This window comes from Bos mutus, chromosome X (assembly GCF_027580195.1).
Source record: "Bos mutus isolate GX-2022 chromosome X, NWIPB_WYAK_1.1, whole genome shotgun sequence".
In the NCBI taxonomy this organism is placed as follows: Eukaryota; Metazoa; Chordata; class Mammalia; order Artiodactyla; family Bovidae; genus Bos; species Bos mutus.
In genome coordinates this window covers 54,774,657-54,792,955 of record NC_091646.1, presented here as the reverse complement: position 1 = coordinate 54,792,955, position 18,299 = coordinate 54,774,657, and the positions used below count along the sequence as shown (strand labels likewise).

Sequence of the window (18,299 nt, the reverse complement as noted above, 5' to 3'; positions counted from 1 at the left end):
CAGAGTTCATTCAAACTCACGTCCATCGAGTTGGTGATGCCATCCAGCCATCTCATCCTCTGTTGTCCCCTTCTCTTCTTGCCCCCAATCCCTCCCAGCATCAGAGTCTTTTCCAATGAGTCAACTCTTCGCATGAGGTGGCCAAAGTACTGGAGTTTCAGCTTTAGCATTATTCCTTCCAAAGGACACCCAGGGCTGATCTCCTTCAGAATGGACTGGTTGGATCTCCTTGCAGTCCAAGGGGCTCTCAAGAGTCTTCTCCAACACCACAGTTCAAAAGCATCAATTCTTCGGTGCTCAGCCTTCTTCACAGTCCAACTCTCACATCCATACGTGACCACAGGAAAAACCATAGCCTTGACTAGACGGAGCTTTGTTGGCAAAGTAATGTCTCTGCTTTTCAATATGCTATCTAGATTGGTCATAACTTTTCTTCCAAGGAGTAGACGTCTTTTAATTTTATGGCTGCAGTCACCATCTGCAGTGATTTTGGAGCCCAAAAAAATAAAGTCTGACACTGTTTCCACTGTTTCCCCATCTATTTCCCATGAAGTGATGGGACCAGATGCCATGGTCTTCGTTTTCTGAATGTTGAGCTTTAAGCCAACTTTTTCACTCTCCTCTTTCACCTTCATCAAGAGGTTTTTTAGTTCCTCTTCACTTTCTGCCATAAGGGTGGTGTCATCTGCATATCTGAGGTTATTGATATTTCTCCCAGCAATCTTGATTCCAGCTTGTGCTTCTTCCAGTCCAGCATTTCTCATGATGTACTCTGCATAGAAGTTAAATAAGCAGGGTGACAATATACAGCCTTGACGTACTCCTTTTCCTATTTGGAACCAGTCTGTTGTTCCATGTCCACTTCTAACTTTTACTTCCTGACCTGCATACAGATTTCTCAAGAGGCAGATCAGGTGGTCTGGTATTTCCATCTCTTTCAGAATTTTCCACAGTTTTTTGTGATCCACACAGTCAAAGGCTTTGGCATAGTCAATAAAGTATAAATAGATGTTTTTCTGGAACTCTCTTGCTTTTTCCATGATCCAGCAGATGTTGGCAATTTGATCTCTTGTTCCTCTGCCTTTTCTAAAACCAGCTTGAACATCAGTAAGTTCACATATTACTGAAGCCTGGCTTGGAGAATTTTGAGCATTACTTTACTAGCGTGTGAGATGAGTGCAATTGTGCTGTAGTTTGAGCATTCTTTGGCATTGCCTTTCTTTGGGATTGGAATGAAAACTGACCTTGGAATAGTTCAGTATGATGTAATTAATATTTTCAGGGTTTCTAATATATATGTCTTTTAAAATCTTAAGTGAAGTAGGTTGCCATGCCCTCCTCCAGGCGATCTTCCTGACCCAGGGATAGAACCCAAGTTTCCTGCATTGCAGGCAGATTCTTTACTGCTGAGACACCAGGGAAGCCCCCTTGATATGTCTTGATGATACTCAACATCTCACTGTTTCTTCTCCCCTGAGTTTAGTATTTAGCTGACGTTAAATACTAAAGTTTTCAGGAAACAAACTGCAGAGACTCCCTTGGCTTTTTCCTGCATCATGATCAGAATTTTAACAAAAATTAATATTATAATTCCATGTAGTTCATCCTCAAGTTCATTGCCTTCTTCTAGATCCTGAAATAAAACATCTCACTTTTAATTTATTTGTAGGCTGATAAGAACATCCTGTAGTCTATCCCAATAATCTTGATGTCTAATAGAAGAATTTGGAGCTTTGGACTCTGCGTCTTCTTCTCTATATTATTTATAAATGTTGGGTAACTACCAATTTGCTTGGTTCTCTTGAATACAAATCACATTTGTAGTTGGCCAGTGCTTTATTCAATAAAGACTGCATATTTTGTTCAAAACTCTTTGTCAAAGAGCTTCAGAATGTGTTATTTTGCCTGATTTTCATGTATATCTAGCCTGCCTTGTAGGCTTTCTGTTTTTTCTACTTACACTATCTTTTAAATTCTTTGAAAGATTACTTTTCTTCTGAAATTTGTTGTATAAGGCCTTCTCTTGACAGGTATTCTGAGGACATACTTTTCCTGGAGTCCAATATATTGTTTTAAATAATCACTAATTTTTTTTATTGCCTAGTTATTAAATATTCCTTTCCTAATCTTATCTCTATCTAATGCATTTAGTTTCCCTTTCCACCCTTTTTGATTCTGGGAATTCTCAATTAATACCTAATTTGATTTGTGATGTAAGAAAGATGAGATATAAGGTAGAATGTTCTTTTTTGACACCAGTGAGTTTAAATAATTTGATTTCGCTTCCTAATATGTTGTGGAGGTCTAATTTTCAGTACTGGTCCTTCTGGGGGTCATGCATGTGGCAAATGTGATTTCTTGCACCATAGTTATCTTAGTTAACCTATATGGCCACAAAGCAATTTAGACAAGTTGTAATTCTTTCCTGTATTTTTTCCCCAAAGTAGTGATTTTTGTGGAGCTTTCTCCAAGAAAATGAGACTGTTGATAGATTGTTTAAACTGAAGTGGATGTAAAAGAGATGCAGAAGATATTCTAATTAATGATAACTGAATATGATCAAGTATTCTGATAGTTTTCTTGTGTAACGTTTCTACGAGTGAAAAAGATTTGAATAACTCTGAGTGCGAGTGGAGGGATGGCAGTGACCTATCTAAATGGTTGGCTTCAGGTTCCAAGAATGAACTCGGAAAATCCAAGATTGATTAGCTTCCTATCCACAGCATTAAATCTTCAGAAAGCCTGTATATCAAAAATAAACTTTAAGGTTGTTTGATGATTAGAGTTTTCCATCAGCCATACTAACATGATGCGAAGAAATTCCAGATATTTTGGAGACCTTGGCAGCACTTCAAAGAGTTATAGAACAGAATGTAGAGAACTTTTCCAAGTTTTGGAAGGCAGCAGTTTGGCTGAGACATACACACACTGAAATGAGAGGCTTCCTTGAAAACATTTTAAAATGCTTTTCTTATTTTGGAATTCTAAATTATGGCAAAATTCATGCAGGCTTAAAACACAATTCTGCACCCATATTCCTCCCCGAAGTTTCTCTCCGTGTTAACACTGCTAAAGGATTCCTGAGGCATTTGCAGTAAGCGTTTCCATCAGGTAGCTGATAGTCCTTCTAAATGCCGCTTCAAAATATTCTAAAACGAATCTCTTTCATCTCTAATATATTTACTTTTGTTTTGCAGATCTCAAAAGGTGAAGCAACTTAGAGATCTGGGGTCACATCCCTGACGACCTAGAGTTAAGCTGGTGTCGCTTCGCAAGATTTTGGTACCCAAAGCAGCGGAACCGGGATTTAGCATCCTTCCTCTGATAGCACATTTCTTAAAGCAAGCATTCTGCACGTTTGAACAGCGTCTCTTCCATACCCAACACCTCCTCCCAGCCCGCCCCCTGGTTCCTTCCCACCCTCTACCTCGCATCCCCCACCTCCCGCCCCCAGCCTGCGCATGCGTCCTAAGAACCCCCTACACTCGCGGCACAGGCTCAGAGTATTGTCGGGGGCTATTCTCTATCCCAGGAACATGGCGGCGAGTCAGGGAGGTGGTGGTAACAGTGGGGGCGGCGGTTGTGGTGGAGGTGGAAGTAGCGGTGGCGGTGGTGGGGCCGGCGGGGGAGGTGGCGGAGCCGGAGTGGGAGGCGGCGGCGGCGGGACCATGGTGGTGCCCATCCCGGTACCGACTCTCTTCGGTCAGCCGTTCCCCAACGGGCCGCAGTGGAACCCGGGGAGCCTGCAGCCTCAACACACCGTGAGGAGCCTGGACCGGGCCCTGGAGGAGGCGGGCAACTCCGGCATCCTGAGCCTCAGCGGTAGGAAGCTCCGAGACTTCCCGGGCAGCGGCTACGACCTGACGGACACCACCCAAGCAGGTGACAGGGCGGGGAGGGGGAGGGGAAACTGGGCGAGGAGGTGGGGGCAGTGGGTTTCTGGGTGGTTGCGTGGCTGCGTTGTTAGACTCTGCTGATCTGGGCGGGTGCGCGGGGGCGGCGAGACTGAGTCGGAGCAGCCAGTTCTGAATGTGAGGGGCAGAGCAGGGAAGTGGCGGCGGGGGGCGGGTGGGGGTAGTGGGGGGTGGGCAGGAATGCTGACTGAAGGGTCTCTGGAAACCTGGTGGGATGTGAGGAGTGAAAGAGCATTACTGTTAAAGCGAGTTTCTCCACTAAAGGGATGGGGAGGGAGGTATTGACACCTTCCTGAATGCACTTCTTCCAACTCTCGTGAATGTTCCGGTCTTTCCTGGAGGGAAAAAAAGACAATACATGAGACCATAATCTATACATATTCTTTAAAGCCATGCGTGCCTGTAGGAATGGTATATCCCTTTTCCTAGTGCAGCAGCAGTATTGCCACGGTTTTTTTCTGTGTTCTTATTTTGTGTGTGTTTTAATCATCCTATAATAGTCTTGGCTTCTTGTCACGTATGCCTTTAAATACTGAGATTTGTCATTTTCCTGGTGTTGAGGTAGTGGTGCTTAAATTAGTATTTGCTGCAACGGCAAATTAAATCATCAATCACTTATGTGTCTTCTTTACTAAGGGAAAGAATCCTTGTTTTGAGTTGTGTTGGAGTCTTAATTTTCATTACAGATGTAACCAAAAATTGTAAGGGCATTTTTGAGAATCAAAATTAACTCCATTCTTTTTGGAGTTGTGGGTTAATGGCTTATCATTTTGGATGGGAAATTGGGTATTGTAATGTTCTTCATATACTCTCTGGTACTCTTTGTTGTGGATGGCATTTTTTGTTATGAGCAGTCTCCCCTCTGCCTTATAAGCCAATGATGATTATTTTAGTTGTGTTTTGATTTGATGAAAGACTTTTCACTTTTCATAATCTTCAAATATGTTATTTATGTATCTGTTTTCATCTGCTTTGCTGAAAGAAATCATGGACAAAATGATCTTAATAAATTTAGTGATTTTGAGGCAATGTAGTAAGTAAATTCACTCATAATGGGAGGTAATAAAAGACCTCTTATTTTCAGAATAACACTATTTCATTGTATTGTGTTTCTAGATATTAAATCAAGATGTGTGTTTGGATGAGGGTGGTGCGAGGAAGAGAACCTAAAATTGAAGCCTCCTATCCAGTTATTCTCTTAGGAGTTATCCTAAGAACCATCAATGATTTTGTGTGTTGGAAAGCATATTTGAGTATTTACTCTTTCACTCTGAACAGATTTCCTAAACAAGATGTTCACATATTCAAGATATATTGGCAAGACATTGTACTACTAGGTATGTTCTTCAAAGGCTTCAAGAAAAATGATTTCAGACTGCATCATTATAGGGATTTGTTGTTTTGCTTGTTGGTTAGCTATAAAAGATTTATCTATCTATAGTGCAAAGTTGAAGCATCCTAGGTTGGCATTCTGGCCTTTCATTGTCTGGCTTCTGTTTATTGTTGTAACCTTAAGTCCTCAAATGCTCCTACATAGAACCCTCTGTTCCAACTAGGTCAGCTCCCAGTTCCTCAAACATAGTTTATGAATTTCTGCCTCATCTTTGTAGAAGATCCATATTCATGAGATTTCCTTTTCTCCACCTATTTAATTTTGTTCAAGCCCCAGCTTTTCCAAGATGCTGTCTCCACCTCCCTTAGTCCAGGGCAGTCTTCTGTTTCTTTGAATTCCCATGGTACTTAATGTCTTTACCACTTACGTGCTAGTGCTGGCTTTATTTTCTTTTTTACGTTTTGCTTTCCCTGGGAAGATGGAAAACTGCTTAAGGGCAGGAAATAAGTAATACAGTTCCTTAGTTTTCTCATTATATACTGCTTATATTGTACTTAATATTTTTCGTAAATATGAATATCATCTTATGTGATTATAACCATTGGCTTTTAAGGCTTCAGTTTGTTTTCTGAGGCAAGTTTTAACACAAATCAGAACCATATTTATTCTTGGTAAAATTCATTTGTCATAAACTTTATCAGTGTCTACAGTAACAGAGAACTTTTTGAAATAATTTCACCTCATTTTACTTTTTAAAGAAAATTGAATTGGTGTTCCTTGTGGGAACACATGAGAATTTAAATTAGAAATCTGTGGGTGATTCATTTGCCATTCATTTTTGACCAAATTCAACCACAAGAGACTAGTATCCATTGTATATAAATGGAATTGAAGAAAAATAGAGCATGTTTGAGATTATACATACATACCTGTATATATACAAACATATAAATATGTATATGCAATATAGTCTCTGCTCAATGAAAACAGTTCTGTTTGTTGTTATTGTTATATTTAAAATGACTCTCAGTGGAATAATGTTTCAGTACCAAATTGATTAGTTAGACAGCAATGGTTTATTGAGTTGCAAAGAGACTGGAAGAAGGGAAAATAGGTAGGAAGCTATTTGTTAATCTAGGTGTGAGGTGGTGAGAATCTAGGTTAAAACAAAATTGGATTAGAAGGGGAAATTGATACATTTAAAGGAAGGGAGATAGCTCTTCACATTGTTTGCTGTTCCTTACCATGTATATAAAAGATGAAATAGACCTGTGGCTTTCCACCTTGCCTGCATTTTAAGATAGCAAGGGAGTTTTTTTTAATCTATTCCCCGGGCTCCACCCCAGACCAATTAAATCAGAGTCTCAGGGGCAAAGAGATGTGTGTGTGTGTGTTGTGTGTGTGTGTGTGTGTGTGTGTGTGTAAATATTCCCAGGTGATTCTTCTGTGCAGTCAGGGTTGGGAAACTCTAGAATTTTTTAGACATTTAAGAAATATTTATTGTTTGAGTGAATGAGAACATTGATAAAAGTTTGGTGACTAACCTAAAGCTAATTGTCAAGAAGGTCAAAACCAAAGCTAGGAAGGAACTAAATGCTCACGTTCTAGTTCAGTACTCTTTCAGATAGACTTGTGTGAAGCAGACTCATTTTTTTTCATCATATTATGTCTGTAGTGACTAGGAACTTACAGGAAACTATAGTTTCTCCAGTTCCCTTGAATAACTGTTTTACATTTAACATTGTTGGATAAATTTGTGTTAAAATACTGACTGTAAAATATGTAGCAGCAAAGTCTTATTTTCTCTATTAATAGTCTTCCTGTGAGGAAATGTGGATTATATGTAGCTGATGGTAAAGTTTATCTTTGGTATCTTTTTTATTTCTCTTTGCATTTCTGGTGTCTGTTCTTCTTCACCTGTCCCCTTCCTCCTGCTGCCCTCCTTATTTCTTTTCCCCTCTTCAGCCTCACTCCCTTTTCTTTGCTGGGATGGAGCTCAACTGCTAATAACTAATTATGGCAGCCTTTCTAGGCGATTAACATTTAAAAGAGAGAGTTTGCCAATTTACTTGATTCTCCATTTGGTTGTGCTCACGACCTTTTTTGAATTGATAAGCCTTCCAGATACTTCTTAATTAAAATCCTCATCCATATAAAAACATGAAATCAGGGATCAGAAAGTTTCAGGAAAGTAGCTAACTCTGGTTGTAATGTCTTATCTTTGCTGGTCTGTGGGTAGACTTGGCAAGACAAAGGGAAATTGCCTAGAAAGTTTTAGTCTATCTGGATACTGTGATACTTGTTGACTTTAAGAGAGCTTAAAAATGATAATGGGTAATGGCTATGAAAACAAATTTGGAAACTTTTCATATTTGACTGTCACCAGTACTACAAGTAAGTCTCAGTCTATTTGCAGCTGCCCTCTCTGCTTATTCATACTTCTTTATGCCCATAAACAATAGGTCTGTGAAACAGATTTAGGAATTCTTTACATACATCAGATTGTGCTGTGTCCTGGTGAATCACATGTTTTCCTGTAAACCTGGAGTCAACTCTAGTATTTCCTACATGTGCTGGTTCACCTCTTCAACTGTGGAGCATGATGCATTGTATCTGCTTGTAAAATGGAGCCAGTTAAACTTTGCAGTCTCTGATTTTGTTACACAGGTGAAGGCCATCTTAGTGCATTCGGTGGAATAAGCTTGTGATTTTGTTGCCAGAGTCAAATATCTGTCTTGGTTTATGTAATAAATATCTTGCTGAAAAATTGAATATGAAGGACATTTTTGTTGGTTGACTCATATTTTAATTGGTTCAGATTGAATTTGAGTTGCTAAACCTTGCAGTGTTTTTATTCAGTGATGAATTCTCCTAGAGCATAAATAGTTGCCCTTTCTTTCTTTTGCAAGTTCACATTTTAAAATGTTAAAAAAAAAAACCCAAACCCACGGTAAATAAGAAACACAAAATAAAAAAAAAGTTATCTTAAATCAGAGTGTATGTTTGTCATTAAACTCATACCATTTATACAGCTCCTTGTAAATTCTAAGCACTTTCATATATATTACCCTTTTGTATCCTAATAATAACCCTGTGAGCTTTGTAGAGTGCATAGTAATTACCCTTTGTTGTTGAGAGAGATTAAGTGATTTGCCAGAAGTTAAATGCCTAGTATATGTCAGAGTGTGGGTCAGAGGCTAGATTTTCTAAATTTAACACTATTCCAGTGTTATTTCTGTTGCAATACTTTCTCTTCTTATAACAAAGCTATTAATAAACACTGTGCTAATAAATGGGTGATTTAGTCTGAAAGATGAACACTTACTTAGCTTCATAGATTATATAGTTTCTGTTTATGGTCCAGTGTGTTTTGTTTTGCACATGATATTTGCATAGCTTGTCTTCATGGTATTGGTTTTACAATAGGTACATTAAGCAAGCTTTTATTAAACTCTAACTCTGGAAACATGATCCTCTAAAGGTTTATAAAATAGGTGCATGTGTTCAGTAATATATGTAATTATTAGAAAAGAGATGTAGCAATATTAAAAATATATATTTTAATAAACTATACAAATAAGTTATATGGAACTGTGGCATACGGCTTAATTTTATTGGGAGTTAAGTTAGTTTGAGAAAATTTCCTATAAAGTTAACTTGCTGAATCTTGAGTTAAATGATCACTATGGGATCAGCTTCAGTTCGGTTCAGTTGCTAAGTTGTGTCCCCCTGTTAGCGACCCCATGCATGCCGAGTTGGTAAGGATTAAGCAGAAAGGGACAATTGCAGGCTTTCAGGGGAGAAATTACACCCATATGGAGTTGAGAATGGCATTGCATATTAAGGGCAGATGTTACCTGAAAGTTCACTCTGTATTTTTTCAAACATACTTGGAGGCTGAGAGGAGGGAATTGGTGGAGAGTTCAGTGTTAAAATACAAGATGGGGAGGGAGGATCTTCATGGACTGGGTGGAGAGTCCTTAGCAATGGAAGGGAGGGGTTACCTAGTTCCCTGACTTTTACTAAGGTGGACGGGAATGTAGATCCGTGGGGATAATAATGTCTTAAATTTTAATGTTAATCGATGCAGTGTCATCTGGGAAAACAAGTTTACAAGCATAGGAATAGGTACTCAATAGAGCAAAATGCTTTAAGGAGTCATTATGGAGAATAAGCCACAGTTTAGAATTAGGACTGTGTGATAAGCAGCTAGATTAGTTGCATTTGAAAAATATGAGCTTACCATGTTTTCTGAAAAAAATTACCATATATACTACATGACAGGTAAAAGAACAGAAGTGGTTGATTGGAATATTTTAGAATTGGGATTATAGAGACACTGGCTTAAAGTTTAAATTTTAATATTTTGATTTAGATTGTTTGTAACATAAACTCTGAAGTATTTATTTATCATCAAAAGCATAAAGATATACAAGATCCAGAACCTCATTGACAGCATGAGAAGTAATGTTCAGGACACTTTTCACAAATAAAAGTAATTGAAGACTTAGAGCATATTGATTTCCTGGGAGGTGGTATTTAAGTTCCAAGGCATACAGTCACACTTTGCAAAAGGGTATATCATTCTTCTAGCCCATCCCAACAGTACACTCTAAGGGATACTTAAACTGTGTGATGCCCACCCCCATTGTATAGAGACTGTTCATCATCATGAACAATTTAGAAGGGGAAACCTTTTACATTTCTCTATACTTTGTGTATGTTTAGGTAGTTCTTGAAGCATTGTAATACAATCAGTTCTCTGAAAAGTTTCAGAAAGTTTTCTCTGCTTCCCTTTTTCCCCCCATTTCCCTTTTATAGAAAAAAAAATACCTTATACTCCAGGGAACCATTTAATGTAATAAAAGAAAACTGTACAAGTGAGTTTTATAACAATAATTTAAGTTTGTGTTTAGTTTCATTTTAAACTAGTATATTCAGTCTGCTAAAGGTCTTTTAGTCTTTACATTTCTACTGTTTCAAATAAATTATAAATTTATAGCATTCCACTTATAGACTACCAGTCAGTAGACTGTAATGGATAGTTAAACAATAGATATTTTCTAATATATATTTTGATAAAAAAATTTTTTTTAAGTTTTTTTTCCAAATAGGAAAGTAAAGTCTTACCTATTTGTGGACATTGTTTATCTGTATACTCTTATAATTTGAGGCATGGATTAGTGTTTAAATTAATTATGCTTCTTTCGGTGAAATTTTATGCATAATATTAGGGATGTAAGGGGACAAAAGACAGAAATAAAATGACTGTGTGTACACTTTTGTTTGAACTGTATAGAGACTAACCAATTCTAGAACATTTGTGAATTTGGATTTGATTCAAAAATGACTTCGTTAAATGATTATGTCCCTAAGAGACTCCAGAACGTGCAGCATAGAAATTTTCCCCTCTTAAAAAAAGAATTCCAATAAATAAATCCTTAGTACTTTAGCTAATTGATTAGAGATGCCTGTGTCAATGGGAAATCAATTACTTTTAAAGTTATTTATAAATTTAAAAATAGTAAATCAAACATAGATAACTATCTCCTTAATCTACCTTGATGAGTATGTAAGAATACATTTGTCATATCTATTTTATATAAATGGACAAGATGGTAAAGTTGCTGCCTTTAGGGAATTTATGATTTAAAGTGGTGGTATAAATTAAGTATTCATGTATCTATTATATAGGCTAGATCATGGTTTTAAGGAATGGGAAACTTGCCCCCAAGAGATACTTGGTAATGTTGGGGCTTCCCTGGTAGCTCAGATGATAAAGCGTCTGCCTGCAATGCAGGAGATCTGGGTTTGATCCCTGGGTTGGGACGATCTCCTGGAGAAGGAAATGGCAGCCCACTCCAGTACTCTTGCCTGGAAAATTCCATGGATAGAGGAGCCTGGTAGGCTACAGTCCATGGAATCGCAAAGAGTTGGACACGACTGAGCAACTTCATTGGTTTTTGGAAACAGTTTTGATTGTCATAACTTGGGGATGCTACTGACATTTAGTGGGTAGAAGCCAGGGATGCTGCTAAGCATCCTAAAATGAACAGGACTGCACACACAACAAAGACTTTCCAAGTCCAAAATGTCAATGGTGCCAAGACTGAGCACTGCTTGGCTAAAGTAAGATGAATGTCATAAGCGAAAACAAAGCAGTGTGCAAATTTGAAGAGGGAATGGTGACATCGATTATAGGATAGGCTTTGAAGGGGAAAGGATCAGATTTTATATTTAATCATGAAAAGAGGATCCAGTTCTCTATAGCTTACCAGTCTCCTCTGTCCATGGAGTTTTCCAGGCAAGAATACTGGGGTGGGTTGCCATTTCCTCCTCCAGGGGATCTTCCCAACCCAGGGATCGAACCCATGTCTCCAGCACCTCCTGCAGTGGCAGGCGGGTTCTTTATCACTGCACCACCTGGGAAGCCCATTTAAAAAAAAAAAAAAGAGGATACTACATGAATATTGACATCCCAGAGTCTCTTGAAACTCAAAATGTCAAAAAAAAAAAAAAAATCAACTTTTGTATTTACCCTAGGACCTCTGGTCTTGCAGACCAGAAACTTGGGAATTGTTCTTGACTCTTCACCTTCCCTCACCCTCTATATATGGTTGGAACTTAAGGGCTGTTGATCATAACTCTTTGAATAGCTTTCAATTCTGTTCCATTCCTGTCTAATCTCAGTGTCAGTTGTTGTTGTTTATGTCCTTCTCTCCTCACCTTTAACTGACTCTATCAGCAGTTTTCCCAAATGATTTCTCTGCTTCACGTTCAGTTTGCTTCAAGTCCAATTTGTTCTTCATACTGTAGCATGAGGACTCTTTCTCATAAGCAAATCTGCTTGACACTTGTTGCTACTAAGACAGCTTCGAGCCAGTAAGCTAGCTCCTTAATAATACATTGCTTAGTTCTTGTTTTGAACTTTTAAAAAATGTAATTCATAACTCTGCTTTATATAACTGGTAATTTTAATATTATATTACTTACTACTAAGTTGCAAAGATATAAATTGTTGTATGAAACTGTAGTTCATTCTTTTTGATGGCTGAATTATCTTTCATTGTGCAACTATAGCATACTTTATCCACTTTCTCACTGGTAGCCATAATATTATTAACATATTTTTACTCTTGTGAACAGTACTACTATAAGCCTTATTATTCATGTGTCCTGTTGTACATATGCAAGAATTTCTTGTGTGTATACTTGTGAATGAAATAGCTGGGTTATATAATAATATTTGTTGTTGTTCATTTGCCAAGTTGTGTCTGACTCTTTTTGACCCCATGGACTGCAGCATGTCAGGCTCCCTATCCTTCACCATTTCCTGGAGTTTGCTCAAACTCATGTCCATTGAGTTGTTGATGTCATCCAGCCATCTCATCCTCTGTGGTCCCCTTCTCCTCCTGGCTTCAATCTTGCCCAGCATCAGGGTCTTTTCCACTGAGTCAGCCTATCGCATCAGGTGGCCAAAGTATTGGAGCTTCAGCTTCAGCATCAGTCCTTCCAATGAATATTCAGGGTTGATTTCCTTTAGAATTGACTGGTTTAATCTTCTTGCAGTTGAAGGAACTCTCAAGAGTCTTCCCCAGCACGGCAGTTCGAAAGCATCAATTCTTCACCGCTCAGCCTTCTTTATGGTCCAACTCTCACATCCATACATGACTACTGGAAAAACCATAGCTATGACTATACGGACATTTGTTGGCAAAGTGATATCTCTGCTTCTTAAAAGCACTGGCTAGGTTTGACATAGCTATACTTCCAAGGAGCAAGAATCTTTTAATTTTGCAGTCAACTTCTGCATTGATTTTGTAGCCCAAGAAAATGAAATCTGACACTATTTCCACATTTTCCCCATCTATTTGCCATGAAGTGATGGGACTGGATGCCATGATCTTAGTTTTTTTAATGTTGAATTTTAATCCAGATTTTTTCCTCTCCTCTTTCACCATCATCAAAAAGCTCTTAAGTTCCTCTTCACTTTCTGCCATTAAAGTGGTGTCATCTGCATATCTAAGGTTATTGATATTTCTCCCACCAATCTTGATACCAGCTTGTGCTTCATCCAGCCCAGCATTTCGCATGATATACTCTGCATATAAGTTATATAAGCAGGGTGACAATATATAGCCTTGACATACTCTTTTCCCAATTTTGTTCCATGTCCAGTTCTAACTGTTGCTTCTTGACATGCATACCTACCTCAGAAGGCAGGTAAGGTGCTTTGGTATTTCCATTTCTTTAAGAATATTCTGCAATTTGTTGTGATCCACACAGTCGAGGGCTTTAGCATAGTGAATGAAGCAGAAGTAGATGTTTTTTTTTTTTTTTAAATTTTAATTGGAGCCTAATTACTTTACAATATTGTGGTTTTTGCCATACATTCACATGAATCAGCCATGGGTGTACATGTGTTCCCCATCCTGACCCTCCCCCGACCTCCCTCCCCATCCCATCCTTCAGGGTCATCCCAGTTCACCAGCCCTGAGAACTCTGCCTCATGCATCAAACCTGGACTGGCGATCTATTTCACATATGATAATATACATGTTTCAATGCTATTCTCTCAAATCATCCCACCCTCACCTTCTCCCACAGAGTGCAACAGTCTCTTCTTTACATCTGTGTCTCTTTGCTATCTTGCATATAGGGTCGTCATTACCATCTTTCTAAATTCCATATATATGTGCTAATATACTGTATTGGTGTTTTTCTTTCTGACTTACTTCGCTCTGTATAGTAGGCTCCAGTTTCATCCACCTCATTAGAACTGGTTCAAATGTATTCTTTTTAATGGCTGAGTAATATTCCATTGTGTATATGTACCAAAGCTTTCTTATCCATTCGTCTGCTGATGGACATCTAGGTTGCTTCCATGTCCTGGCTATTGTAAATGGTGCTGCAGTGAACATTGGGGTATACGTGTCTCTTTCCATTCTGGTTTCCTCGGTGTGTATGCCCAGCAGTGGGATTGCTGGGTTGTATGGCAGTTCTATTTCCAGTTTTTTAAGAAATCTCCACACTCTTCTCCATAGTGGCTGTACTAGTTTGCATTCCCACCAACAATGTAAGAGGGTTCCTTTTTCTCCAGACCCTCTCCAGCATTTATTGTTTGTAGACTTTTTGATAGCAGCCGTTCTGACCGGCATGAGATGGTACCTCACTGTGGTTTTGATTTGTATTTCTCTGATAATGAGTGATGTTGAGCATTTTTTCATGTGTTTGTTAGGCATTTGTATGTCTTCTTTGGAGAAATGTCTGTTTAGTTCTTTAGCCCATTTTTTGATTGGGTTGTTTATTTTTCTGAAATTGAGCTGCAGGAGTTGCTTGTATATTTTTGAGATTAATTCTTTGTCAGTTGCTTCATTTGCTATTATTTTCTCCCATTCTGAAGGCTGTCTTTTCACCTTGCTTATGGTTCCCTTCATTGTGCAAAATCTTTTATGTTTAATTAGGTCCCATTTGTTTTTAAGGAATTCGCTTACTTTTTCTATGATCAGCGTATGTTGGCAATTTGACCTCTGGTTTCTCTGCCTTTTCTAAGTCCAGCTGGTACATCTGGACATTCTCTGTTCATGCACTTCTGAAGCCTAGCTTGAAGGGTTTTGAGCATAATCTTGCTGGCATGTGAAATGAGTGCAATTGTACAGTAATTTGTACATTCTTTGGCATTGCCCTTCTTTGGGATTGGAATGAAAACTGATTTTTTCCATTCCTGTGGCCACTGCTGAGTTTTCCAAATTTGCTGGCATAATGAATGCAGCAGTCTAACAGCATCATCTTTTAAGGTTTGAAATAGCTCAGCTGGAATTCCATCACCTTCACTAGCTTTGTTTGTTGTTCAGTTCAGTTCAGTTGCTCAGTCGTGTCCGACTCTTTGGGACCCCATGGACTGCAGCATGCCAAGCTTCCCTGTCCATCACCAACTCCCCGAGTTTTCTCAAACTCATGTCCATTGAGTTGGTGATGCCATCTGACCATCTCATCCTCTGTTGTCCCCTTCTCCTCCTACCTTCAATCTTTATCAGCATTAGGGTCTTTTCCAATGAATCAGTTCTTCACATCAGGTAGCCAAAGTATTGAAACTTCAGCTTCAGCATTAGTCCTTTGTAATGAATTGAATTACATCACTTTTGTTGTAATGCTTCTCAAGACCTACTTGACTTCACGTTCCAGGATATCTGGCTGTAGGTGATTCACCACATCATCGTGGTTAACTGGGTCATTAAGAGCTTTTTTGTACAGTTCTGTGTATTCTTTCCACCTTTTCTTAATTTATTCTGCTTCTGTTCCATCATTGCTGTTTTATTCCTTTATTGTGCCTATCTTTGTATGAAATGTTCCCTTGGTAACTCCAGTTTTCTTAAAGAGATCTCTAGTTTTTCCCATTCTCTGGAACTCTGCATTTAGTTGAATATATCTTTCACTTTCTCCTTTGCCTTTCATTTTTCTTCCTTTCTCAGCTATTTGTAATGCCTCCTCAGACAACCACTTTGCCTTCCTGCATTTCTTTTTCTTGGGGATGGTTTTGGTCATCACCTCCTGTGAAATGTTATGAACCTCCATCCATGGTCCTTCAGGCACTCTGTGTACCAGATCTAGTCCCTTGAATCTATTTGTCACCTCCAATTTATAATCATAAGGGATTTGATTTAGGTCATAATGAATGGCTTAATGGTTTTCCCTATATTCTTCAATCTGAGCCTGAATTTTACAATAAGGAGCTGATGATCTGAGCAACAGTCAGCTCCAAGTCTTGTTTTGGCTCACTGTATATGTCTTCTCCATCTTTGCTGCAAAGAATATAATTGGTTGACTTTGGTACTGACCATCTGGTGATGTCCCTGTGTAGACATCACTACATAGGGATGTACATATCTACTACATCACTACACAGTAGATGTACACATCTACTCCCTGTGTAGAGTTGGCTTTTGTATTGTTGGAAGAGGGTGTTTGCTATGACCAGTGTATTCTCTTGGCAAAACTCTGTTAGCCTTTGCCCTATTTCATTTGGTACTCCAAGGCCAAACTTGCCTGTTATTCCAGGTATCTCTTGACTTCCTGCTTTTGCATTCCAGTCCCCTATGATGAAAAGACATCTTTTTTTGGTGTTAGTTCGAGAAGGTCTTGTAGGTCTTCGTAGAACCATTCAACTTCAGCTTCTTTGGCATTAGTGGTCGGGGCATAGACTTGGATTATTGTGATATTGAATGCTTAGTCTTGGAAACGATCAGAGATCATTCTGTCGATTTTGAGACTGCACCCAAGTACTGCATTTCGGACTCTTTTGTTGACTAAGAGGGCTATGCCATTTCTCCTAAGATATTCTTTCACACAATAGTAGATATAATGGTCATCTGAGTTAAATTCGCCCATTCCAGTGCATTTTAGTTCACTGATTGCTAAAATGTTGATGTTCATCCTTGCCACCTCCTGTTTGACCACTTCCAGTTTACCTTGATTCATGGACCTAACATTTTAGGTTCCTATGCAGTATTGTTCTTTCCAGTATTGTTCTGGAAGTAAAACATTGGACTTTACTTCCATCACTTGTCACATCCACAACTGGGTGGGTGTTGTTTTTGCTTTGACTCCATCTCTTCATTCTTTCTGGAGTTATTTCTCCACTCTTCTCCAGTGACATATTGGGCACCTACTGACCTGGGGAGTTCATCTTTCAGTGTCATGTCTTTTTGCATTTTCATACTGTTCATGGCAAGAATACTGAAGTGATTTGCCATTCCGTTCTCCAGCATCCCATGTTTTGTCAGAACTCTCCACCATGACCTGTTTGTTTTGGGTGGCCCTACATGGCATGGCTCATAGTTTCATTGAGTTAGACAAGGCTGTGGTCCATGTGATCAGTTTGGTTAGTTTCTGTGATTGTGTTTTTCATTCTGTCAGCCCTCTGATGAATGAGGATCAGAGGCTTATGGAAGCTTCCTGATGGGAGAGACTGACTGGAGGTGGGGGGGGGGACTGGATCTTGTTCTGATGGGCAGGGCCATGCTCAGTAAATCTTTAATCTAATTTTCTGTTGATGGGTGGGGCTGTGTTCCCTCCCTGTTTGTTGGCCTGAGGCCAAACTGTTGACCCATGCCTCCACTCCTGGACACTCACAGGCAAGTCTGACTCAGTCTTTTGTGGGGACACTGCTCCATTCTCCTGGCTCCTAGTGCACACAGGTTTGGTTTGTGTCCTCCAAGAATCTGTTTCCCCAGTCCTGTGGAAGTTCTGTGATCAAATCCTACTGGACTCCAAAGTCAAATTCCCTGAGGGTTCTCAGTCTCTTTGCTGGATCCCCAGGTTGGTAAATCTGTTGTCAGTCCTAGAACTTTCTTAACAGTGCAGGAATTTCTTTGATGTAGTTGTTCTGCAGTTTGTGGGTCATCTGCCTGGTGGCTTTATGGTGCAGCTAATGGTGACCTCCTCTAAGAGGGCTTATGCCACATGCTGCGTGACCCAGGTCTGCTGCAGTCCGAGCCCCTGTCCCCACGGCAGGCCATTGCTGACCAGTGCCTCTGCAGGAGACACTTAAACACTCAAAGGCAGGTCTGCCTCAGTCTCTGTGGTCCTGGTGTGCATAAGGTTTTGTTTGAGCCCTCCAAGCATCTCTGGCGGGTGTGGGGTTTGATTCTAAACGCGATTTTGCCCCTCCTACCGTCTTTTTGGGGCTTCCCCTTTGCCTTTGGACATGAGGTATCTTTTTGGTGGGATCCAACATTCTGTCAATGGTTGTTCAGCATCAAGTTGTAGTTTTGGAGTTCTCATAGGAGAAGATGAGCGCACATCCTTCTACTCTTTGATTGATTCCTGTGCTCATTTACACATCTGAAGGTTGTCAGGGGGCCTGCAGATTCTAGACACTAGGGGGACCAGCAGCTTTTAGACACATTCCCTAAGCATGGGTCACACACTTGTCATCAGTTACTTAAGCCAGACTGGTTCCTCCTCACCCTGCAGATCTTGGTGGCCGCCATCGGGATTCTGGCTGTGACAGCTCTACCAACCCAGCTGGGGTTTAGAGTGGGTAGCCTATC

At 39.5% G+C, this 18,299-nt stretch overlaps 1 protein-coding gene across 1 annotated transcript in view; it reads left to right on the top strand.

Annotated features, from left to right (window-relative positions):
- The first annotated feature begins 3,515 nt into the window (after positions 1-3,515).
- Positions 3,516-18,299, top strand: part of LRCH2 (leucine rich repeats and calponin homology domain containing 2) — a 105,676-nt gene continuing 90,892 nt past the window's right edge. The window contains exon 1 of the mRNA XM_005903779.3: positions 3,516-3,882. Within this exon, the coding sequence (XP_005903841.1) occupies positions 3,537-3,882 (346 nt within the window). The 5' untranslated portion in view covers positions 3,516-3,536. The remainder of the gene's footprint in view (positions 3,883-18,299) is intronic.